This window comes from Amia ocellicauda, chromosome 15 (assembly GCF_036373705.1).
Source record: "Amia ocellicauda isolate fAmiCal2 chromosome 15, fAmiCal2.hap1, whole genome shotgun sequence".
Classification (NCBI taxonomy): Eukaryota; Metazoa; Chordata; class Actinopteri; order Amiiformes; family Amiidae; genus Amia; species Amia ocellicauda.
The window spans coordinates 16142321-16168327 of NC_089864.1; the positions used below are offsets into that span (position 1 = coordinate 16142321).

The window sequence follows — 26007 nt, forward strand, 5'->3', positions numbered from 1 at the left end:
GACAGAGAAGAGGAGAGAAGGGGAGAGCAGGAGCCCTGTTCCTCCTCCCCGCCCGGTAAGAGGAGGGGAGTGGGACAGGACAAAGAGAGAGGATAAGGCAGCAGGGGTGGTAGAGTTGTCTGGGGAGATCCATGTCTCGGTGAGAGCGAGGAAATCCAGAGACTGGTGGGAGGTGAAGGCAGAGATGAAGTCGGCCTTGTTGGAAGCTGAGTGGCAGTTCCACAGGCCTCCAGAGAGTGGAGTAGCGGGGAGGGAGGAGGAGGAGGAGGGGAGAGGCAGAGAGATGAGGTTGGAGGGATTAGGGAAACAATGGCATGCAGGTGCACGCCGAGAGGAAGGAGAGAGCAGGACAGGAATTGGAGAGATTGTCATGGTTGCCTGTTGTTGCTGTTGCTCTGCAGCGTCTCCTCGCAGTCTTCTCCTCGCTGGAGTCGCCGCAGCTAGAGTCCCTGCCCTTAAGTGGGGCCCTTCAGAAGGGGGGCACTGAAGGCTGCTGGTGCTGAAAGGCTGGTCAGGATGGCCCTCCCTCCCACGCAGGACTGCTAATAGCACAATTAATGGCCGCTTAATATCTGAATACAGACAAAGACAGTGCCAGATACACGCAGTTACATTGAACAATAGCTCGTAGTAATGTTAAACAAATGCTAAATAATCACAGCCTACACAGTGTAACGCTTCTGTTTGCAGACAGGGCGTGTCAAGTGCGCTAAGTTACTTGCTGAATTCACTAACAAACAGTCGCTGCTCTTCCTACAAAACAGGTGCAAGATATACAATTCGTAGCTAAACAACAAACCACGTAAACAGTCAATGTTACTTAACTAAACGAGGAAACGCGAGAGAAAAGCGATACTTAGCTGTGGCGACTTGAGCGACTTCTCAGCTGGCTTGTCCGAGAGTCCAGTGTATCCAGAGTTTCTGGAGCATCAGCAATTGTGGGTTTGATGACAGGCTCAAAATGGCCAGAAACAAATAACTTTCTTCTGAAACTCGTTGGTCTATTTTTGTTCTGAGAAATGAAGGTTATTCCATGCGAGAAATTGCCAAGAAATTAAAGATCTCGTACAACACTGTGTACTACTCCCTTCACAGAACAGCACAAACTGGCTTTAACCAGAATAGAAAGAGGAGTGGGAGACCCCGGTGCACAACTGAGCAAGAGGACAAATACATTGGAGTGTCTAGTTTGAGAAATAGACACCTCACAGGTCCTCAACTGGCAGCTTCATTAAATAGTACCTGCAGTCTCAACATCAACAGTGAAGAGGCAACTCCGGGATGCTGGCCTTCTGGGCAGAGCAAAGAAAAAGCCATATCTCAGACTGGCCAATAAAAAGAAAAGCTTAAGATGGGCAAAAGAACACAGACACTGGACAAAGGAAGATTGGAAAAAAGTGCTATGGACAGACGAATGTAAGTTTGAGGTGTTTGGATCACAAAGAAGAACATTCGTGAGATGCAGACCAAATGAAAAGATGATGGAGGAGTGCTTGACACCATCTGTCAAGCATGGTGGAGGCAATGTGATGGTCTGGGGGTGCTTTGATGGTGGTAAAGTGGGAGATTTGTACAGGGTAAAAGGGATCTTGAAGAAGGAAGGCTCCATTTTGCATCACTCCATCACTCCATTTTGCAACGCAATGCCATACCCTGTGGACGGCACTTGATTGGAGTCAATTTCCTCCTACAACAGGACAATGACCCAAAGCACAGCTCCAAACCATGCAATAACTATTTAGGGAAGAAGCAGTCATCTGTTATTCTGTCTATAATGGAGTGGCCAGCACAATCACCGGATCTCAGCCCTATTGAGCTGTTGTGGGAGCAGCTTGACCATATGGTACATAAGAAGTGTCCACAAAGCCAATCCAACTTGTGGGAGGTGCTTCAGTAAGCATGGGGTGAAATCTCTTCAGATTACCACAACAAACTAGAATGCCAAAGGTCTGCAAGGCTGTAATTGCTGCAAATGGAGGATTCTTTGACAAAAGCATAGTTTGAAGGACACAATTATTATTTCAATTAAAACTCATTTCTGAGCAATATTTGATTTCCATTGTAGAAATAATACATTGAGACATTAAACTGCGTACATTTAAAAAAAAATGGAAAAATGTAGGTGTTCTAAAACTTTTGACCGGTAGTGTACATCTCATGTACTGTATATCATTGGCGGCGGCAGAGTATTTTTTTTTTGCTAAACTACGGTGGTCAACGTCTGAATTTCATTGTGAATACACACACAATGGAATAGCACCCTTCTCAGTAGCTAGAAATACCACACATTATGCTATGGGTTAGATCAGGGGTTCCCAAACTCAGGGACCCGCTTTGCGCCCAGATTTTGGCAGGGTACCCACACCGCATTTTTGGATACGCTTACCACAGTTTGACTACCAAGGGGTTAGATGATTGCACTGACTGCTTTTTTCACATGCAAAATTACATCGAGAACTCACTACTGAGTTTAGGCAATATTATTTGTGCTATTTCAACTCGTTCACGTTGTCTGGCAAACCTGTCCGCTACAAACCCAACGCATTCCACATCACACGTCACACTCCTCACACACAGAGAGAAAGTAAGAGAGACACACACACACAGAGACACACAGAGACACATAGAGAGAGAGAGACATTGAGACAGAGAGAGACACAGAGAGAGAGCTACAGTAGTTAACAGAGAACAGGTGGCCGCCCCCAGTCCACACAAAACGCGACAAAGTCAGCACAGTTTCCAAATCAGCCCTATTATTTAAAATATATTCAAACTCACTATTTACATTTTCAAAGGAGCACAATCCGCCGGTTGTTGTGGTTTGGCTGGCGCTTATTCTGCTTGGTGATATTCCTGGTTGTTCCATGGTGGGGCTAACATGATTCTTGGTGGGGCTGTAGCCCAACCAAGCCATACCCTGCCGCCACATATATATATATATATATATATATATATATATATATATATTCCTGAAGTTAAACAATAACAAAAAAAAGTATAAGGCGTTTAATAAGGCTTTTACACAGCTTCTCTTAATTACACAGCTTCTCTTCTCTCAATTAACTCATTGATCTCCAGTTAGAATGGATCCTTAATCGAATTCAGCAAAACTAAATGTAATAAATAAATAAACAAATAAATAAATAATAGGACATCCACTGAATTAAATAACATCACTTAAGTAAAATAAATAAATAAATCATCCCCTTTGTGCACTGTAAATACTGTATTTTCAAAAGATAAAAACAAGCTTACTTATGGAAATCAAAAATGGCAGATATGGCAGCTACACAGCACTGCAGTAGGTGCTACACACCTGTTTTGGACACACAGCAACAGTAATGTACATAATAAGATTATGTTTGAGTCTGTGACGACCACCATACATACAGACAATTATGAGTATTGGGTAATATTTATTACTACGTCCACTTCAATTAGACAGAAATTATGTTTCTATTGAACAATCTATCATCTTTGTTTTCTATATGGAATTAGTGCTAGAGCTCAGACCTATGTCACTGTCTATCCAGGATGGATATACCTCAGAGATATTCCTTTATCATAGAGTTATTTTCCTGAATGTACTGACTAAAGTATGAATCCACAAAAATGAATATCAAAGGTGGCTGCCTTTTCAGTTGAAGAAAAACAAAGAGACAGGATTTTCTAAATGTTAACTAATTTAACTCATTCAGAGCCCATTTTCATTCCCAGAGCTAAGCTTTCTCTTGATCATAAAATGAAATATGACACGGAATATGGCTCAGTGTTTTAGTTCTTGACCACACTGTGTGAGTAACATGGAATTTATATTGTTGTCACCAGGAACCAGAGCTCATTTTAAAGAGGGTTGTGCCATTTAATAGATTAATTATTTAGAGAATAGCACCATTTATTTATTTATTGAATTAATTGCAGATATCCCTAAATTAATATCTCAAAATTATTTCCTGTATGCTGCCTGACAAATATCACTTCCTGTTCACTAAGGCATTCATTTCTAAACAGGAAGTGGGAGATATTTCAAAATGTTTCTTAAAATTAATTTGTAGCGTTAAATTAAATATCTCAAATTCATTTTGAGGTATCTCTGAACGATTTAAAGATTGAAATATTTCAAGATATCTCTAAATATCTATACATTTTTTTATTCAGCACATTGTCATATTGAATTGGAATAGTAAGATTACACTGAAATATTGAAATTAAGTAGAACGAAATGAATAGCCTTTCTATTTCTATGGTCCTAGTAGATAATACTTAGAGAGTACCATAATAGTTCAAACTACTTAAAAAAAATGCATATCATATTGTTTAGTATCACACAAGCTCTTAGGAAAACAGTGTCACATGCTGAGGCCTGGTCAACTGGGATAATGTATTTTTGTCAAGCCTGGGAAATGTACATGTACAGTTATCTTTTAGTGTTAACTATTTTAAAAGCAAATTATTTTAAATTATTTCTACTATTCACATTTATATATGAAATCGATACATGTCCATTTAAATAATAATGATAATTATAATGGTTTGTGAGCTCCTATCTTGGAAAATAGACATGTAGCTTGAGGGTACGAACATTGGTTATTTTTTTAAACTGATTTATCTTACCATCTGGCTAATGTGAAACAATCCAACACCAAATCTTTATGAAACAGATGTTGCCACGGACACCATCAAAGATTATGACATTCGACACTACCTTTTTATTTGTTTACTTTACAAGCCATTTGGCATCATTAAAATCTAATTAACCTTCAGTACAAGGAATCTAACAAAGGACTGTTATTTTCCACTACCCTGTGTTACCTGATTGACTGTAGGTGCTTACTCAGAAGATGTCTTTCTTAGTTCCCAATTAAAACAACTTGTTTTCTGATGCCCATAGGTTAAGACCTATTTAATATATAATTAAAACCCTCTACCAAAAGGAATGCATATTCTTTATATGCAATTTATAATCCCCACACCTAATTTCTGAATAGTAAGCATTCTGAATAATAAAATAAAACAATGTATATAGGGTCTGTGGGCTCCAGAGGCAATTTCCATTGTGAAAAATATTGATTGTTTTTTTAAAGTGTAAATTATAAATAACAAATTATGATTGTTGATGTTTAGTATTTGGATTAAACAAGAACTCACAGTGCTGTAGGTGCATCAATGGGGGAGTTCACATGCAGTGTTTTTAACTCGTGAAGTGATGGTGCACGTGCACATACAGTGGGGGAAAAAAGTATTTGATCCCCTGCTGATTTTGTATGTTTGCCCACTGACAAAGAAATGATCAGTCTATAATTTTAATGGTAGGTGTATTTTAACAGTGAGAGACAGAATAACAACAACAAAATCCAGAAAAATGCATTTAAAAAAAGTTATACATTGATTTGCATGTTAATGAGTGAAATAAGTATTTGACCCCTTCGACTTAGTACTTGGTGGCAAAACCCTTGTTGGCAATCACAGAGGTCAGACGTTTCTTGTAGTTGGCCACCAGGTTTGCACACATCTCAGGAGGGATTTTGTCCCACTCCTCTTTGCAGATCCTCTCCAAGTCATTAAGGTTTCGAGGCTGACGTTTGGCAACTCGAACCTTCAGCTCCCTCCACAGATTTTCTATGGGATTAAGGTTTGGAGACTGGCTAGGCCACTCCAGGACCTTAATGTGCTTCTTCTTGAGCCACTCCTTTGTTGCCTTGGCTGTGTGTTTTGGGTCATTGTCATGCTGGAATACCCATCCACGACCCATTTTCAATGCCCTGGCTGAGGGAAGGAGGTTCTCACCCAAGATTTGACGGTACATGGCCCCGTCCATCGTCCCTTTGATGCGGTGCAGTTGTCCTGTTCCCTTAGCAGAAAAACACCCCCAAAGCATAATGTTTCCACCTCCATGTTTGACGGTGGGGATGGTGTTCTTGGGGTCATTCCTCCTCCTCCAAACACTGCGAGTTGAGATGATAACAAAGAGCTCAATTTTGGTCTCATGTGACCACAACACTTTCACCCAGTTCTCCTCTGAATCATTCAGATGTTCATTGGCAAACTTCAGACAGGCCTGTACATGTGCTTTCTTGAGCAAGGGGACCTTGCGGGCGCTGCAGGATTACAGTCCTTTACGGCGTAGTGTGTTACCAATTGTTTTCTTGATGACTATGGTCCCAGCTGCCTTGAGATCATTAACAAGATCCTCCCGTGTAGTTCTGGGCTGATTCCTCACCGTTCTCATGATCATTGAAACTCCACGAGGTGAGAACTTGCATGGAGCCCCAGACCGAGGGAGACTGACAGTTATTTTGTGTTTCTTCCATTTGCGAATAATCGCACCAACTGTTGTCACCTTCTCACCAAGCTGCTTGGCGATGGTCTTGTAGCCCATTCCAGCCTTGTGTAGGTCTACAATCTTGTCCCTGACATCCTTGGACAGCTCTTTGGTCTTGGCCATGGTGGAGAGTTTGGAATCTGATTGATTGATTGCTTCTGTGGACAGGTGTCTTTTATACAGGTAATGAGCTGAGATTAGGAGGACTCCCTTTAAGAGAGTGCTCCTAATCTCAGCTCGTTACCTGTATAAAAGACACCTGGGAGCCAGAAATCTTGCTGATTGATAGGGGATCAAATACTTATTTCCCTCATTAACATGCAAATCAATTTATAACTTTTTTGAAATGCGTTTTTCTGTATTTATTTGTTGTTATTCTGTCTCTCACTGTTAAAATACACCTACCATTAAAATTATAGACTGATCATTTATTTGTCAGTGGGCAAACGGACAAAATCAGCAGGGGATCAAATACTTTTTTCCCTCACTGTATTGCCCGAAACCTCTGGAGAATCTCATGTGGCCATGAAAACAGACACAGAAAAGGACAGGGTCAATCCCAAATACTCGAGTAAATGGTGTAAAAATTACAAAAACACACCCATTTCCACATGTAAACCCACATTCACATGTTAATGCTACTGAGCTAATCATATATATCCATAAATTACTGCATTATAAAAGTGCAAGATAACTGGTCAGTTTATTGTGGGTTTTAAGTTAAAGTAAGTTTCTTCTGTAAAAACCTCTGTGATATACTCATTTAGAACATTTGCCATCTTGTTAGTTTTCCAAGATACTTCCATTTTTGCCCTTTATCTGTTTCACTTCCTCCTTGGTTATTGACCTCTTGCTGTTGTAGTATTGAAAACAGCTCTTCGCATTAGTTTCTATTTCCCCCCCTTTTCTCACCTGTACTCTCCTGTGTCTGTCTGTAGCAACTTGTAAATATTGTTTTTTATTAGAATTTTTTGAACATGCAACTGCAGCTGTAGATCAGCTTTTGCTTTTGATAAGGTTCCACATAATGTTGATCCTCAAACTGGAAGCTGTAGGCATTCAGGGTAATGTAAGTAGATGGATTATGAACTGGTTGATGTGTAGGAAACAGAGGGTGTCGATTAGAGGAGTCACTTCTAACTGGAGTGAGGTTGTTAGTGGAGTTCCACAGGGATCAGTACTAGGGCCTTTGCTTTTCTAATATATATTAATGATCTGGACTCTGGGATAGTTAGCAAACTTGTCAAATTTGCAGATGATACTAATATAGGTGGCTCAACAGATACAATCTCGGCAGCACAGGCTATTCAAAGGGACTCAAAGGGATAATATTAAGTTGTGGGCCGACACCTGGTAGATGAAATTGGGAGGAATAGAACTAGATGAAGTAACACATGAGAAAGACCTAGGAGTCTATGTGGACTCCTCACTTTCTCCATCCAAACAATGTGGGGAAGCAATAAAAAAGCAAACAGGATGTTAGGATATATTGTCAAAAGTGTAGAATTGAGAACAAGGGCAGTAATGTTCAGACTGTACAATGCGCTAGTTAGAGCTCATCTGGATACTGTGTGCAGTTCTGGGCTCCACACTTCAAGAAAGATATCGCTGCTCTAGAGGCAGTTCAGAGGAGGAACCAGACTTATTCCAGGATTGAAGGGAATGTCCTACTGAGAGACTGAGGGACCTGATTCAAGTCTTCAAAATCTTGAAAGGCATCGACCACATCAAACCAGAGGAGCTTTTCCAGATCTCCTATCTGGAGTTGTGTTGCTGAGGCCCCTGGCGGTCACCGTGGAGCAGGCTCCCTCATCAGCTCCCTGCAACGGTTTTGTTATAAAGTAACCCCTCCCCCTTGGGCAGTGCTTCCAACTTTAAAGATAATGATAGGTTGCGAATGCAACCCCGGTTACCTGAAAAAGGAAGCACTACCCAAGGGTTGCAAAGTGGCTCAGGAGGTCAAGTCTCCCAGCAAAAGAGGAATTGCAGACATCACTTCTTATACAAACAGGAAGTAGGAAGGGACCTGTTTTGACTGAAGTGCATAGGGGCCAATGGTAGCTTTGATATAGAGATGTTTCAATTGGATTCCAGTGGAAGTGCGCTGTAACCCCTCCCCCTTGTGCAGTGCTTATTTTTTCAGATAACTGGGGTTACATTCTCAACTTATCATTCTCTACACTGGGGAATGGGGAATGTCTAGACATACAGAGGGTTGTTTTCAGAAATGAATAGTGACATCTGCAAATCTAAGAAACAAGTGAGTGAATAAATACCTGGGACATTGCATTGGCTCCACTAGTAGAAGGCTGTGTCGAATGACCTTGGATGACCTTGTGGTTCACATGTAGGTTCCTTCCTGAGGTATTTCATTGGTGCCATTGTTGATTGACAGAGACCAAGGAAACATTGGGATTGGCTAGGGATGTAGATATGCAATTCTTGTCACGTGAGTATTTTCATCCAGTGATGGAAACCCTGATATCCCAATAAGTTGTCCATAGCCCTGGTCAAAATTTAATTGCGTAGGTCTGACCATTAGCATACCCTCTTATGAGGTGTCTTATAACAGCCAGAGTCATGAAAAGGCAACATTAAATGTTATTATTATTTTGCCAAATCTATATCTTTTCATGCTTGCCTAATAATAATATGTCCTCTCAGTAAGCTGGTAGTTCATTCATATGTATAATAATTTGAAAGTTAACTGCCAGTTTGGTTTCACACAGGAATATGTATTTGTTGGTATTTCTTATAAGTTGGGTGCTTAATCAGTACCAGAAATTGAATTGAACTTTCTACATTTGAAATGCATATATCTTCACTCTTTATGCGTAGGCTAATGTTTTAGGTTTGTTTAAACCGATAAAGTGCTTGTTTTTATATTCAGTCTCATTTGTTAGATGATAAACTCTCACAGTTCATCATGTGAAAATATGTTGACTTCAGTTTGATACTCAGTATCAACCTATGAAAAATTGGTTGAGAATACCATTATCCTTCTCGAGCGTTTGTGTTACCGTAAGACTAAAAGGCCCCAATGATTAAATGTGTAGTTAAATATTACAAAAGTACATTTTTCTTTTTACTCTAATAACGATCAACATGGTATCTAAGGAGAGTGGAATTCCAATTTTTGTTGTTGTTGATGATGATAGGAAAAAATGCATATTATTTGCAGTTGCTTGGAAGGAGATCAAAAAGAAAACTGTGTAGATTAAATTTGCATATTTTTGATTCACTTACAGGAAAACATATGATTTTTCAGCAGGAGTCAGTGTGGCACTATGTTTTTTTTTTTTTGGTGATTCAATATTCATGGTCACGACTTATGTATTTTTAAAATACCACCCCCTGCCCGAGTGTGTTTCCCAGAACACCCATGGAAATCAGATGTGTTAATCTCATGAGGTTTCTTCCCTGTAAAAATACATTGCATCCCCAGCTGTTTACATCTTCTTGACTTGGGAACTGTTACCATGGCAACGGGAATAAGGATAGTCTGATACAATGGCAAGGATAAGATGCCTCTGAGAAATTATATGTATTAAAGCACACAGGGAAACAAATAGAAGAATCAAACTGGGAAGAAAAGACACATGATATAACATGTAAATTTGATAAACATGACTGCGAACTGACAACAATCAGGGACTTCACAGGACAGGATCAATGTATTCCCCAATTTATCTTTTTTTTAAAGATGTAAATCGACTATCATGTCTGCTACTACCTTGTGCAACCCATTCATTTTTTAATAAAGCATGAATGAATTAGTAATGAAATCACTGGAAATCAAAGGATAGACAATTTTGAATTATATTTTTAAATTTTAAATGTTTGTAATATTCAAAATAACTATTACTTCCATCATATATAAATGTTTGTATGTGTGTATGTAAAATATACCATAGTATTCATTAACTATAGCCATATAAGACAGCCATCAGTGTGTTTTTACTTCTTGGCTGCCTTTGGGATCTGAAAGACATGTGTTTGAATTTTTTGTGTACCACTGAAGATTTTCATGAATTAAGTTATTTCATTGTTTATTTATAAATGTATTTATTTCAAATGTATTGTTTCTATTACTGTATTTTACTTTCAGGATTATGGGTAATATGTTACATCCCCAGCAGCTGAATAGATAAAATATCTCTACCATATTATTTCCCAGATTGTATTTGTTTTATTCTTTTTTTTATGATGGAACTTTTTTTTCATACATTTTGATTTCATATCATCAGGGGTTGTGCATGCACCTTGGAATGATAACAACAGGTCCACAATACAAAACTGCAGTTGGGATATGCCCCTACATTTATGGTACCACGCCACACAAATAAGTCCGGGATATCAGCTTCTGAAACAAGGTGGAACATAGAGAAGCAGCACAGCATTTGACTACAATGATATCAGAAACAGACAAATAATCAGACTACTATCTCCACAACACATACATACAAATGTTATTGTTTAAGAGAATATTTTCTTTTTGCAAAATATACATGTTTCTCTTAGATACAAACATTGTATTAATCTGATGTGCCCCAATGTTGTTTCTCAAAACACAACCCGTTCATGATTAACTTGAAAAAGCCACTGTAAGACCATTTAGTGAGCACAATGATAGAATACTAACATATTTGTGTATTTAATTCTAAAGTGATCACTGATTTGAAAGGATATGAATGCCTCAGATGAAAGGAATTAATGTGGCTCCATCTTCATTACAAAAGAGTAAATTATTACTTGAGGGTCTTAGGAAAATCCATCTAGAGAAATTGTGTGTGTGAGGGAGGACATTAGTATCAAGTGTTGATTTTTATTTTAGTTTGCCACAATATTTAATGATTTAAAAATCTGAAAATGCAGCACCACTATTCCTGATATTTTGCTAGGGACACGTAATCCACCCATGATGTTCACTTTATGCAGACAGACCTGAAAAACAACCCCAGGAAACTAGCTTTTACCTGACCTGAATTGATCCTCTTGTAAGTTTTTTGACAGTGTTCTTGCATCTTTTCTGAACTCCAGATTGTGGAGACAAATTAGAGACCAGTATGTGACATTCATCTAAGTAAATCATCAAATAAACTGGGACCATAGTAATTATGTTTTTCAATGTCTGTGATGTGGTACTTGTGAGATATTTAAGTTGCAATGCCTTCAGGTATCTGTTGTTTTTCCATGTGATTTATGGTTGTGTTTGTGTGAATTACAAAGCAAAAAAGTCAATTGTTTTGAAATCGATTAAATATAGACAGCCAGATCCTACAAAATGCATGTTGGACAAGAAGAAATGCAGCTGTTTTACTTGTCTTCAACTCTAAGTGGACAAAAAGATTTGCTTTGTTGATAGAGGCTTGAAGGCAGGGGGTACCCAAATTTAGTGTAATATGAATCTAAATAATAATAATAATAATAATAGTAATGGGAATTTAACCTAATCCAGGTGAGCTCATATGCAAATGAGCATTTCTTAAATACACAGGAGCAAACTAGTCCCTATCCTTTTTTTATCTGCAAGGAACATGGACTTTTGTACTGTTCACCAAAGGAAAATCTCCTGCATATAGCAGATCAACCAGTTTGGTATTACATACTGGGAACAGAAACAAATACAACAAACAAGGGAGAACAATGAATTTACCAAAAATGCTAAAGGAAATTAAAGAAAGTATTGATGACCAGTCACATTTATTAATCTCAGCACATTTTTAATATATATTTTTTTTCATTTTCTTGTTCTTCTAATGATGTGCCTTATTTATATCTACAGCACTACAGTGTAGACTTATTGCAGGGGTTTCATGGATAGCAGAGTTAGATATGTGGGTTTTGCACACAGTGTCAATGATGACTTTGAATTCCACTAATTGACTTAACCTCAAAACAGAGATAGATTTTGGTAGCCCATGTGCAGGTTGTTATATACAAATGTGTATATATATAGTTGTTGTTCAGTGTATGTCCATTTATGGTGTTGGAGTTTGATCTTGACTGTTGCAGCAGTGGTCAGATGTCTGATCCTAACTAATCTCCAACTTCTTTATTTGGGTTGGGCTTGATCCATCCATCTTCATGTGATGCTCTGTTGAGGCGATTTCCAAAAGTGCCTTTTCCTCTGGGTAGAAGTCTTTCCACAACAGTCTTGGTTATGGTTTTAATCCAACATCCATTATGACAGCTGTTTTAATCCATGATAAATACTGTATAGCACTGTAGTCAATAACAGCAGCACCAATATTATATTAATTCCATTGCTAATGGCCTTATTTTAAAATAAATATCTCTGAAGATGTCAACAAAATATAAACAATGCACATCTCTAAATATCAGAAATGTATATCTGGAATAATTTGTTTTATATTACAAAGGATTTATGACATGCAGATTCATGCTATAGGGTACAATTATATACAACTATCATATCATTTAACAGTAACATATATGTATATATTTATATCTCTCTCCTCTTTCTCTCTCACTCTCTCTCTATATATATATATGTATATACATATTTATTTTATTTGTATTATTTATGTAAATGTAAACTTTAAATTCCTCAACATCACATAAGGGGTAATTCAACAATTTAAATAATATTAAACAACAGTTTACAAATGTTCCCTTAGAAGTATTATTTATTATACATTATGAATTGATGGTATTCATTATACATTACAGTTAGCAATCACTGACAGCAGAAACATCTCACTGATTTGAAACGAGTCTCTGGAGTGAAAGACATATTAAAGAGTGTGCCAGTTGCTAAGCAACCATGTTGCTGTTACTACAGGTAATGGAGAGGACAGATTTCAAGTTGGGGAGGCTCAATATGATACATATAGTTGAACTTAAGTAAAATGAGTGTGAAGGATAGCTGTATGGTTAATACAAATTATAACCATGATATCTTACATGGGGATTAAACTCACTACCTTTTTGGTCATTGTCTGAATTTAGGAAAGAAATACCTACTTAAACTGTCATCCTTTGAATCATATTTGACCTACTTCAGTTCATAAACGCCCCCTAAATAAACTGGTAAAAGTGAGCACCATAACAAAAATGCAGCTCTTTGATAGGGTGCTAAAACCTTTATGTCATTAAACTAGACTAAGTATTGCCTTAAGAGATTGCAGCAAAAGTGTTGAATTACCCCTCTACACATAGAACATCATTAACAGCTGTATAGCACACATAATTGTCTATGTCTTGATAAAATGTATACCAGGAAGTCAGTGTTACCTTTATGTCATGACTGTGCCTTCCTCAAGCCATTAAGAAAGAGTGCTGGCCTCTGCTTGCGTGTAACCAGTAAAGACAATCTCTTTGCAGTTATCTGCATATAAACAACCGGAGATACTCAGTTCGATAACCCAGCCACAGCTGGAACTGCAGAAGTATTGCATACCAGCCACACACTATTCTCCCACATGCAAAAACAGCTGGCCAATGCATTTTTTTTTTTTTTTTTTGTTTTCAGCAAATGCTACAATGCACACACATGTCCAGTGCCATCTGCGTCCCAGAATTATTGTTTTGCAACATTGCTTTCAGACGATGAGACAGGATGATCCATGCAAAAAATGATGTGGCCCAGGTTTGTGAGGCGGTTTGTGTGATTCAAGACAGGATCCAGACATCTTCAAAATGGATAAAAGTCACAGACATGAGGTCCAATGGAGTGATATAATTTGGAAGCACATTTTTTTCTCTCTAAATATAGGTATATACATAATCTCCCTGATTAAATACATGTGTTATTTAATACATTGGCTGTATAGAGAGCCACTAAAAGTCCTTTTATTGCCATAAGTAATGCAGGGCTATAAGGAATTAAAGATGAAGCACTATGCTAATCACATTAAAAGCCAAAGATAGGCATCTTCCATTAACAAAGCAGTAATTTCCTAATATTTACATTTTACTCCATGCACAATTTATATTAAACTAGTAGTGTCTAGACTTAATTCTACATTTAATTATGTCCATTATGCAGTTACAATACTCAAATGGATTTTGCCAGGCCCATTGATGAGGTCTAGGTTTACAAGATTGATGGAATGGGAGATCGAGAACGTCTCAGTGGACAAGGTGAGCTGTAGGGGGAAGTTACTGGAGACAGTCTCAGAGCATTACCAGCCAAGCCAGCTATGTTGTTTAAGCTTCTGGATTTTTCATATCCTTTATGCAAGAAAATGCACAAGACATAAATTTGAGTCAGCCAAGGAAATTAAACAAGACACAAGACACACAGTGCAACACCGTAGTTCATGCTGTTATCTTAAAAAAAAAAAAAAAAAAAAAAAAGTTTATCAATGCTTCATTTCCAAGTGTCCATTAATTTAAATGATTAAATATAAACTAAATTGTATTGGGAAATATATTTGTTTAAAGGAAATAGTTTCAAGTTATTGCATTTTATACTGAATTTTTAGTGTGCATCTCAATCAAAATTCACCACATGAAAAAATTACATTCATCTTAATTAATGGACAGAAATATTGTATAAATTATGCATATAAATCATTTGCATTCACAAGAAAATTTAAGTAAACATATAACATCAATAATATTGTAATAATAATAATAATAATAATAATAATATAGATTAATTGTACATATTAATTTTAATATACACATAATATGCAATAACTGAAAACCATACTTGAAATAATATATAGAAAATGTAATTATATACATGAATACTTTATTCTAAGTATCTAAATCCATCCTTGTTATAAGTATAGGTGCTTATTTACATAAGAACAATATTTAATTATCTACAACTTACACCAAATGCCAAATACACCAAAAAACATTGTAGACAAAAACGATATTGCTTGTTTATGAAGTAGATATTGTGTAGATTAAGGTATAGTACGTTATTACATTAAGGAACACCAGAGATTTAAGAAACATTTAATATTTGAAATATACTTCAAATAGATATTGATAGTTGGAGCTAATTTCTTCCCACCCAATAAAGGGATTGGAGAAATAATGCAATAACAATAATCTGGTGGAACATTACAATGTCACAGTTATACACCAGTGCATATCTGTCATGTTTGATATTATTTTTATAACATTCCATCTGTGCCTTTTTATATTCACTGTGACAATGTACTGTTCTAAAAAAATATATAAAATTCAGTTCATGATGAACTTTAGCAAAGGGTAAACTATTGTTTCATGGGTTAAAATCTGTTGATTAAGTTATAAAAGGGAGTAAAAACATAATGGCTGCTAATAATCAAATTAAAATAAATAATTCTAGTGAAGTATTTCTCTAGGGATTCGTAGCTCAGTTGGTTGGATTTATCTTTTGAGTCGAGGATATTACCCAAAGGTGGAGCCTATGTAATTACTATGGGAACTCTGTGAATGTATTTTTGTATAACAAAGCTGCCACTTTTTGGCACTGTGTGCTGTTATTCAAGCAGTCCTCCACCACATGTGTAAATACTTTGATGCACAGTGACCCAGCCTCTTTTTGCAGTTCATCCTCTCTTCAGACTCATGAGCGAACAATTTTGAAATGTATACAATTAGTAGTTATATTAGAGCAACCTGCCACAGTACAACATTTAGGCATATTTGAATTTGAAACTGCAGCTGCTGAGTAGTGCATGGCCCTGCATGACACAACAGTTGTCCACTCCAGGGCAATCTGATGTCCTGGCACAGATCATCATGCAACGTCCCTGCAGAATTAAGGGGTTTGCAATGTGGTGCAATTTGCAGTGCAAGTCTGTGCAGCATATACAGCGGTGGAGGCAGGGCTTAATTTGTACTGGAATACGCTGGAGCAGAGCTCAGGCACCTTTAAATTTGAGACTGTCCGCGCTCCGGGACCTCTAAGCACAACTCCGGCACCTCCTCAAAACATGAAAAAAATAGAACACGCACATTTATCATGCGGGACTAAGCAGAGTGACAGGCCAGGAAGTCTCTGACATGTTAGAATTATTTGAAAAAAAAAAAAAAAACGGGAGAAATAACAAAGTTTCAAAATGTTCTGGAAGCAGCAACCAGCTGTAAGATCTTCATCATGAAACCGTGAAATATGAGTTAAATATACTGATCAAGTATAGTGCAAATGCTGTGAACACCATTCAATGTGTTCATAATCACCAAAATGTGCAGCTTATGGGGGTCCAAAACGCACCATTACAGCAGGACGATTGGTCTTGATTTTGTCCCATCAATGAATGGACTGATGACAGTTAGATCGGGTGCACTGTTGCAAGTGGCAAGTGCAGCGTTTCAAAAATCCCGCCAGGCGGGACATCTTCACTGGTAATAATGTACTTTTGCTTTCCTGCTGTCTGGTGGATGTTTTGGGGGGAGTTAGTGTACAAATTAGAATGATGTCTATATTTTGTCAAAGCAAATATAGATAGAATCCAGTTTAAGTTTCACAGAGTCAGAGACGTGATTGTTTTGTTAAGCCTTCATGGTCAATGGCTGTACTGCTAAGGTTCTCGAATGGTGTGTCGTGTTTTTTTAAGGAACCACCGGGAGGGGGTGGCTAATTGTGCTGTCGCTTAGGACGCAAAAATGGCCAGGGTTGGGGCTGCTGTATACAGTATAGTTGGGAATCTCAGTGGGAGATTTCATTTCAGATTCTGAAATCCCATGGACCCAACGACAAGTCCTTGAGAGTTTAAATGTTTAAAATATAATCTAGGCCTAATAGCATATGATTATGGTATTTGTTTCCTTGCTAGCATGTTATCTACAGCGGTGGCTTGAAAATGTGTTGAAAGTGCATTATATTGATTTTAAGCGCTCCAGTGCCTCTGCTCCGCTCATACCTCCACTCTGTCCCATTCACACTGTGCTCTGGCACCTCATAATTTACAAATTAAGCACTGCTAGCCACATGTGACTGAAGTGAAGCATCTTGGTGGTTAGAGTGCCACAGGTATCCAGGGGTCCACACTGGCTGGTGTGTGCACTCCCACATGACCTGAGTTGCTTAGTGCACAGAATGAACTCTTCTTGCATTGACGGCCATCTTCAGCATGCTAACTGGCGTCTGCATGCACACACCTTTTCAGTGGAGCAAAAATGTCTCCCCATCTCTCACAATGGAGCACTCAAGCAACAACACTTGCCAAGGGTCACAGGACAGACTGGTTCTAAAGCAGCTCCTGCACCTCAGCCTTGTCTCCGGGTTTTCGACTCTCCTTAACTCCTCACTGCCATCCACCCAAACTGAGCACTTACGCATAGCACTGCACAAAGAAGACCCCACTCTCTTGGCACACCCACGACTAAGTGAAGATCATTCTGGTGTGCTGGAACATTCAAAAGGTCTCCTCTATGTGTTTCCTAGGTCAAACTAGAGAAGACCAGCTGTAAGTAAGCAACAGTGTTGCTCCCTGCTGAGCGGGGGAACCCTTGGCAGTTTCCCCTTCAGGAAGATCTTCTGATGCAAGCTCAGGGTGTGCCGTGACAATTGAACCCAGACCCTTTGCAGCTCCGAGTCTGGCCACTGAGCAGGACCACCTCACTGCTGCTCTAGGGCTGTCTGATGCCATTGTGGCCACCATCCAGTCAATGAGAGCTCCCTCCATGGCAGACATTCCAGATGTGGTGTCTGGACAATGGACCCTCTCACCTGCCCTATAGCAGTGATTTTGCAGTTTCTGCAGGAGCTGTTGGATGAGGGCCAGACCCCATCCACTGACATTTTTGCTTCTCATGTCTAGATTGATGGTGAGTCGCTTGGAGCCCATTTCCTGGCCTCACAGTTTCTGGAGGGAGCATGCAGGCTCCATCCTTCTGGCTCACTTTCTTTGTCAAGGCACCATGCAGGTAAAGAGCTGGATGTACTTTCCAAGGCCCCCTTTGAGCTACTTCACTCTGCTGAGTTGAAGCTGGTTTCCATCATGTCTGCAAATTGTGTGAGTGAGCTACACACTACACGGTGAACCCTTTGAGTGTGCTCTTTGCGGGTCATGGCTCAGGGGATAAGCTTCGGCCTAACCCTGCATTCCTCCTCAAAGTCATCTCTCTCTTCCATTTGAGCAGGCCGGTAGTGTTGATAGCATTCCACCTTCCTCCATTGCCTTTGGAGGGACACAAAGTCAGGCACTGCCAAAACAACGTTTAAAAACAGGCTTCCTTACCAGTCCACTGCTTTCCTCCTTTGCGACGGCTTTGTTATATGATAACCCCTCCTCTTTTGGGTAGTATCCTCAACCCCAATGATAACATAATGGATACTAGCCAAAGGCTGCAAGGTCACATGAGCCTCTTCGCTTCTGCAAAAAGTGGCTGAGTGACAGCGCACAGTGGCCAATAGGCAGCCTTGTAATACAACAATACATTCACTGACATCCAATGGTAAGGCCCCTCCACCTTTGGATAGTATACGCTCTCTCAGATAATCAAGGTTGCATTTGCAACATAACGTTAACCTAACATTTTCCCAGGTGACAGGGCAATACTCTGTCACATTCAATTTCTGTCATATTAAAGGTGTGTTGGTCTGATTTAATGCTTGGTGCGACTGGACTCACATTCTATTAAGTTTGCTTCTGCTTTCCATTATATCATTCAACATTCTATTGAGTTCCCATTGCCTATGGCTTTACCAATAGCAACATTCTAAATCACTATTTAACACAAAAGCTAATTTAAGATTTCTTCCTCACAGGACTGATGTAGATCCTAAAACATAAAACATTTCTATGCATATTTTGGAGGTTAATTGACAGTAGATAGCAATAAATATCAGTTTTTATGTAATGTTTCAATTAATCTTATTTGAGACTTTGTGCTTAATGTAAGAAATTTGAACAGCAAGTTTTTCAATTAGTCATATTTGTAAAGTGTGTAGTAGATTGTTTGAGAGTGATCCAAGTTGAATCAACCAGAGTTCTTATGTAAATAATACCAAACTATGAATACCATAGAAACACATATATTGTATATTTACATATTTTTTCAGACTTCTACACGGTGAATCCCTCTATGACTGTAGTTACACTGCTTAAGCCTTTTGATGAAAAATGGACATTATTCAGTTAAATATTTCAAGTGAAGTCCTTTTCTTTTTTCTTAAACAAAGTTTGTTCCTTTTTTGCTCCAGTTTGGCCTATTGATTCTGCAGTAGCTTGCACTGATCCAGCAGAACTGAAGAGTAGAAAGAATATGTATCAGAACACTTGATTCTTTTCCCACTGTGAACGGACACAGTGGAGGTTAAGTACCAACTGGAGGACTGGCACAGCCACCACTGATACTGGAGGGCTCTATGGGCAACTGGCCAGCAACGCGAATCACTGTTGCGTAGCAAGCCAAGGATCCCCTAGTTAACTCCAGCTCAGCCAATCAAAGTGGCACATTCTCTACCACCACTAGGGACTCCCTGCCAAAGTCAGCAAGTGTTACTGCTTGGATAGTATCCTGCAATCTGTGACTTCTGCTGCACTCCAGTTGGCTTTTAATGCAAGAGTCAGTCAGCTTCGATTGCAATTTCAGTATCTGGTGCCCAGTAATATATCATCTGCAATACAACAGCACATATTGTACACCAAAATAAATTCTGTTGCAAATCACACTGACTGAAAGAAGTTAATCTGTGTAAAGTTTGTGTTGTCATAAATATATATTCTCATCTATATCAATATTTATTTTCATGGATGTATGCACACCTTAAAAGCAATATGTCTCAGATTTAAACGGAATATACTCTCCATTAATATTTTAGTAAAGAACCAGGATTTACATATTGTAGCTAACTAGCAATTATTTTACAAATGTATACATCTAATTACTAATATTCACAGATTGTATTAATTGTGTTGCTATACTGAACACTTTTAGAATGTCATGGCAGAAGTCTATTTATCCAGTACTGAATCTAGGTGACATTGTGAATTAGTATGACTAGTTTGCTCATTTATATGAAGTAACTGGAATACTATGAAAACTAAACTAAATCTAAATTAAAAGTGCATAAGCAACACTCAATCATCTTCCTACAAATTGAGTCCTGTATTCACCTGAGGATCAATTCATGTGAGCACTTTACTTCTGCCAATGAGAACACAAGATTTAGATCACTAGCTTTACAAGCAATTAGTAAGCAATTAGCAAATATTAAATGGACTCTGATATTGCAGTAAATGTGTAATTATAAGTTAAATACTGAGATACCTGAGATAATGATTAATTACAACTTAGCTAACATTTTCTTAATGTTGTAGTTTTGATGACTATTCTAATTGTCAAATAATTACAAAAAATGAAAGTGTATTCTTTAGTCATTGTATTTATTTGAATTAAGAAGACAACTAAATAAAGTATGTATTTGCTTAAACCTCGAATATTAAAACTGGCGCTGCCATAAATAGAGGAACTGTATAAATTCCCCCACATTTGAAATACCAGCCATCGGCATGATGTTGCACAAGAAGTCCTTAATGATGCATAAAGCCAAAGTACCAAGTTTATGTGTACTGTTGTTGACTTATTTTTTTCCTCTGGTGTTTTGTTACACTTATATCTCTCTGGACATTTTTATATATCAGATTAATTAGGCAATGTATCTTCTTACATATGCTTTATACTGTTTGGGGTAATTTGTTCCCTCATTATTTGGCATCACGCTGTATAATGTAAACATCTTAAAACAAGCAGGAAGGTACTGATTACAGAGCATTCAAAACATGTCACCATTCCTTGTAATTCTAGCAACCTCAATATTCAATTGTAATATGCAAAATATTATAATTGATTGAGCAAAATATTCAATGAAATGTCCATTTCTCACCCATATGAATGTTCATCTAAGCTATATATATATATATACTATAAGCAGTGTTGGACTTTCAGTCTAATGCAGTTAAAGCATGTTAAAGCTGTGCCTAAGGCAATTATGCATTATTGACCACCAGACACCAGAATGAAAGCATTTTATGCCAAGGGTAAAATAGCATCCTTCTCAGAAAGCTGTGCTATTTTTCATGTTCAGAGTCTAAGAGATTCTTCTCTCAACACCCTAACGATAAAGAGCATTCCTGGGTTTTACAATAACAATAATGCCTTTCTTTGACATTGTTGTTGCCCATTGCTGAAGTATAGCATAACTAGCAAACTAGATACACTTTTATTTATTGTCTATACGCATGACAATGCCAGTACAGAGACATGCTTTCTCGAAAATACTGAAATTGTATCCCTGATGCCAATTTTGTGGTCTAGACTACAGTTATTGATTTGTATTCATACTTCCATGAGTATATATATATGAATGACCTAACTATGCTCTTGCTAGGGTGAGGCTATTGTCATTGATGTAAATGTATTCGATAAAAGATACCCATACCTTTCCTGATCCCTCCATCTGCAGAACATGTGTAATCGCCTGCTGCCAGTAAGAAACATGTCCCCCCTCTTCTGTTTTTGTCTCTGGTACTAGATCTCCTCATTGGGAGTCTTTCCTCAGGTGACATGGGGTGGTCACTTCCTCCACTGTCTTCACCTGACAACACTGGTCAAAGCACCACGCCATTTATGGACAGTAATGATACGGACAAAGAGTTACAAAGAGTTGTGTAATTTCTGCACAGTTGAACACAGCAAACAGCAACATCAAGCTTGGGGTACAAAAGGCATGAAGGCAATAGCACAGTGATTAAGGGTTGCAAAAGGAATTGAAATACATATTTATTTGGATAATTATATGTATGATATCAATGTATGATCATTCTCAGAAACCATACTGATATACAACATGGAAGTTTACATAAGATTTCAGATAAATGCATCAAAATCATACACAATATTCAAACTACTATGTGAATCTTGCCTTACCTCTTACCCACTCTAGTACAGTTAAACCTGGTAGTTTACTATAATTTGTTTCCCATTTTTCCAGTGTACTATCAATTAGCTTTGGTTTGCACTGTATTTTATCATGGTTGACCATAACTATCCATGCTGCCCAGTTATTTATTACACTTAACTGTGCTTTTACTACTATAATCCTTTATAAGATAAACAATGTAACACTGGAAACTGATTGGCTAAATAGGTATTTATCTAATTCTAGATGGCTGTCAATATTTTAAAACAAATACAGTTTCCAGTAACCCGTTTTGCTCAAATTGAACCAACTATTATCTCAAACCATGACCTAAAAAATTAAGTAATTGTTAATATTATTTTTTTCTTTGTATTATGGAAGTTATGATCTGACGATGTTATAACCTTTGAGGATGTCAATGTTGTTTTACATTGCTGTGATTTCTTATCTGGCTATACCCTGTTGTTGTATGTTTTCTGTGATACTCTGAAGATTCTTCTGCCTACAAAATATACGAACTCCCTATTCCAATAAAAACTGTTTTTGAATATACATATAGAAACAAATTGCCCAGAGGTAGTTAGTGATGAAGCCAAAATATAAACTAAACTACAATGTAAGAGTATTAAAAATAATGTTCATCTTATTGCAACTCTCACTTACAATGTATACTCCCAATAAATGTATTTTAATACATTTTTTCTGAAGCTATTTTAAATAGAAATCTTAATTATGACAGCTTAATTAGAGACAACAATTTAACATCATTACAGGGATATGCATTACTCCACTGACACTCCTGATTGTTTTCTAAACAAAAATGTGCTCAAACTTTTTGATCCAATCTCTTTTTCAATCACATGAGTAATCAGTTTTATGATAACTGTACCACATGGGAGGACAACACAGATGCATAGTACTGTGCCATGTCATAATGCAGCAAGCCTCATGCATCACACCAAGCACAGCCACATGCAACTTTAGCTTTCAGCAAGCAAAACAGGAACAATGCATACATGCGGAATTGCCATCCATTTCAAACACATCAGAAGTAACAGTGAAAACCCTTCTAGAATTCAGAGACTGGGTGGGCAGAATTAAGTGAGCGCCAATTCAATTAAATACAAACTCAACATGTAAAACAAGTCTATAATAAAGTAAAGCCTAAATCATATCTTTGCATAGTTTTTGTGCCTTACACATTCAATATGTCAATTTCCCTACAAACCGGAGGTGAACAGCTTATTTATATTTCACAAATGAAGAAATAGAAAGAAAACCCCCTGAATCTCTGATTCCACGATTAACATATTACAGATATATATATATATATATATATATATATATATATATAGCTATAGCTATAGATATAGATATAGATATAGATATATACACTAAAACAGGAGGTGTGCATGGGCCTTATTTTGATAATGTATACACCTTACCTGATCTTTTGCGTTCCATCAGCCTGTTTTCTTTGCCATGACAGATGTCACTTTGGGTACTATTGCAAGCCATGTTCAAGTCTGTCTTGCAGTATGTGGGTGAGCCTCCCTGAGGGGCTTGTGGGATATGCTTCTTTCTCTTGCGTGGAAGCTTCTGCTTTGCCATGGCAAGTGAGTAGTACATTCCAAAGTTATTGACAATGACCGGGACAGGCATGGCTATTGTGAGCACCCCAGCCAACGCACACAAGGCGCCCACCAGCATCCCTGACCACGTCCGAGGGTACATGTCCCCGTAACCAAGGGTGGTCATAGTGACAACTGCCCACCAAAATCCAATTGGAATATTTTTGAACTGCGTGTGATCACTAGCAGTTGGATCATTGGGGCTGGCTCCTATTCTTTCGGCGTAATAAATCATAGTGGCAAATATTAACACTCCCAGCGCCAAAAATATAATAAGCAGCAAAAATTCATTAGTGCTAGCTCGGAGTGTGTGTCCAAGCACTCGTAGTCCTACAAAATGGCGGGTTAGCTTGAAGATTCGTAGGATCCTGACAAACCTAACGACCCTGAGGAAGCCCAACACATCTTTAGCAGCTTTGGAGGAAAGTCCACTGAGAGCCACTTCCAGGTAAAATGGCAAGATTGCCACAAAGTCAATGATATTCAGGAGGTTTTTAACAAATTCAAGCTTATCAGGGCAGAAAACCACACGCACAAGGAATTCAAAAGTGAACCAGAGTACACAAATGCCTTCCACATATGTAAGTGCCGGGTCCGTTTCAATCTCATATTGTGGGACCTGTTCCAATTGGCTATCGTTCCTTATAAGTTCCGTTTTGTTTATAATCGTATTAAAAGCTTCATGAGTCTCCAGGCAAAATGTTGTGATTGACACGAGGATGAAAAACAAGGAGGCAAAGGCGATAAACTGCAAGAGAAAAAAAAACAGAGTTAAGAAGCTCTCCCCCCCTCTGGTACCCTGCAGAAAATTCATTAACACCTGCTACTTGTCAAGGCAAAGACATATATGCTTATTTTACATGAGCTACAGTACCAAAGCTGAGTTGAGTTTTTTTTAGGTAATGAGGATAAATTAACATTCATTACAGTTACATGGTGATTTTGTTCCAGAATAACAGACAAATTCTTTACCTGGTCAAGGAGTAAATGTAAACCTTCAAGGGCTTTCCACTTAAACTGCAGCTGTAAGTCCATTGTTTTAATGCACCTGATATGTTGTATTGTGCATCTGTGCATTTTACTTTTTAATCGTATTCACACCTGAAGCTGTCATTCAAAAGTTTTGCAAGACTGAATTACCATTATTCTCAGTCACGCAAAATTATACATACATTCAACCAAAGAAGAAGCGTGCAAATAAGCAGAGCAATTCAGATTCAAGCATTCTGTAAAACCTTGTGACAGGAACATTTATCAGTCTCAGGAATAGTATTATTTTTTGAAAGCCCATCTCAGCAGCTCTTAGGAGGAACACAGTCACCAGTTCCTTATGCTCATGAATTCTGATGAGAGATATATCTCTTAATAATATTCCTGAGTCAATACCTATGTAGAAAAATGTCTTCCCTAGGCCTACCTTGTCTATAATGTCAAACAAAATGCAAATGTATAGTCAAATCAATTGTCCTTTCTCAGTAGTATGTGACTGAGGACATCAGAGTAAAACAACAACAAAATCTAAATGGTTAAAAAAGGCTTCCATGATGTTGTTTTTGACCAGTGTATATGTTAAGAACTCAAGCTGAAATGCAACAATACCACATGGGGTGAGTTTAACTGACATTTAAGCCATTTTGCATTCAGCATCTTGCAAATGATTCCACCACAATGGAGAAAATGCACTTTACCCCAGGCCGATCTGAAGAAGAAAATCTGATTATTTCTTTTAAATTGAAACAGAAAGGTATGTGTTAATAACATAATAGAGGCACTCCCTGGGTTACGTAACACCTGACTTAAGTAAATTTGACTTTACGTTAAATGTTCCCATTGGCCCCATTATGAAAAATTCAGAGTTAATAAATGTTATGTTAGATACATGAAGAGCAAGCAGTTCATTTTCGAGTTATGGAAAAAACTATTTCTTTAAAGAGTTGTGCAATGGACCCCTTATGTAAATCTGGGAATGTTTGTATTGTTGACATTAAGAAATACATTGTATCTTCATTCGTATTACCCTACAACTTCTCAGAACCAATCAAATTGTGAAATTCTCTAATTATATTGAAAAAATATAGTTATATATATATAGTTCAGTGCCATGACAAACACTTTTTTGCTGTCTTGTGCATTCCATTGCTTTGTTTTATGCAAAAAATTCAATGCACAAAATTGTTGGCCAACATTTGAAACACAACCTTTGTTCTTGTGGATTT

General features: G+C 37.8%; 1 protein-coding gene across 3 annotated transcripts in view; it reads right to left on the reverse strand.

Annotated features, from left to right (window-relative positions):
• Positions 1-10507: 10507 nt before the first annotated feature.
• The window catches only part of kcnc2 (potassium voltage-gated channel, Shaw-related subfamily, member 2), a 68736-nt gene continuing 53236 nt past the window's right edge, over positions 10508-26007 (reverse strand). The window contains exons 2-5 of one of the 3 annotated variants that reach the window (XM_066724124.1): positions 23606-24539; positions 21681-21845; positions 13580-13673; positions 10508-12547 (exon numbers count right to left, since the gene is read on the reverse strand). In XM_066724124.1, coding sequence (XP_066580221.1) covers positions 13612-13673; positions 21681-21845; positions 23606-24539 — 1161 coding nt within the window. In that variant the 3' untranslated portion in view covers positions 10508-12547; positions 13580-13611. Of the gene's footprint in view, positions 13674-13741; positions 14519-21680; positions 21846-23605; positions 24540-26007 lie in introns of those variants that run through there. The other 2 variants (XM_066724123.1, XM_066724122.1) reach the window with 2 other exon arrangements.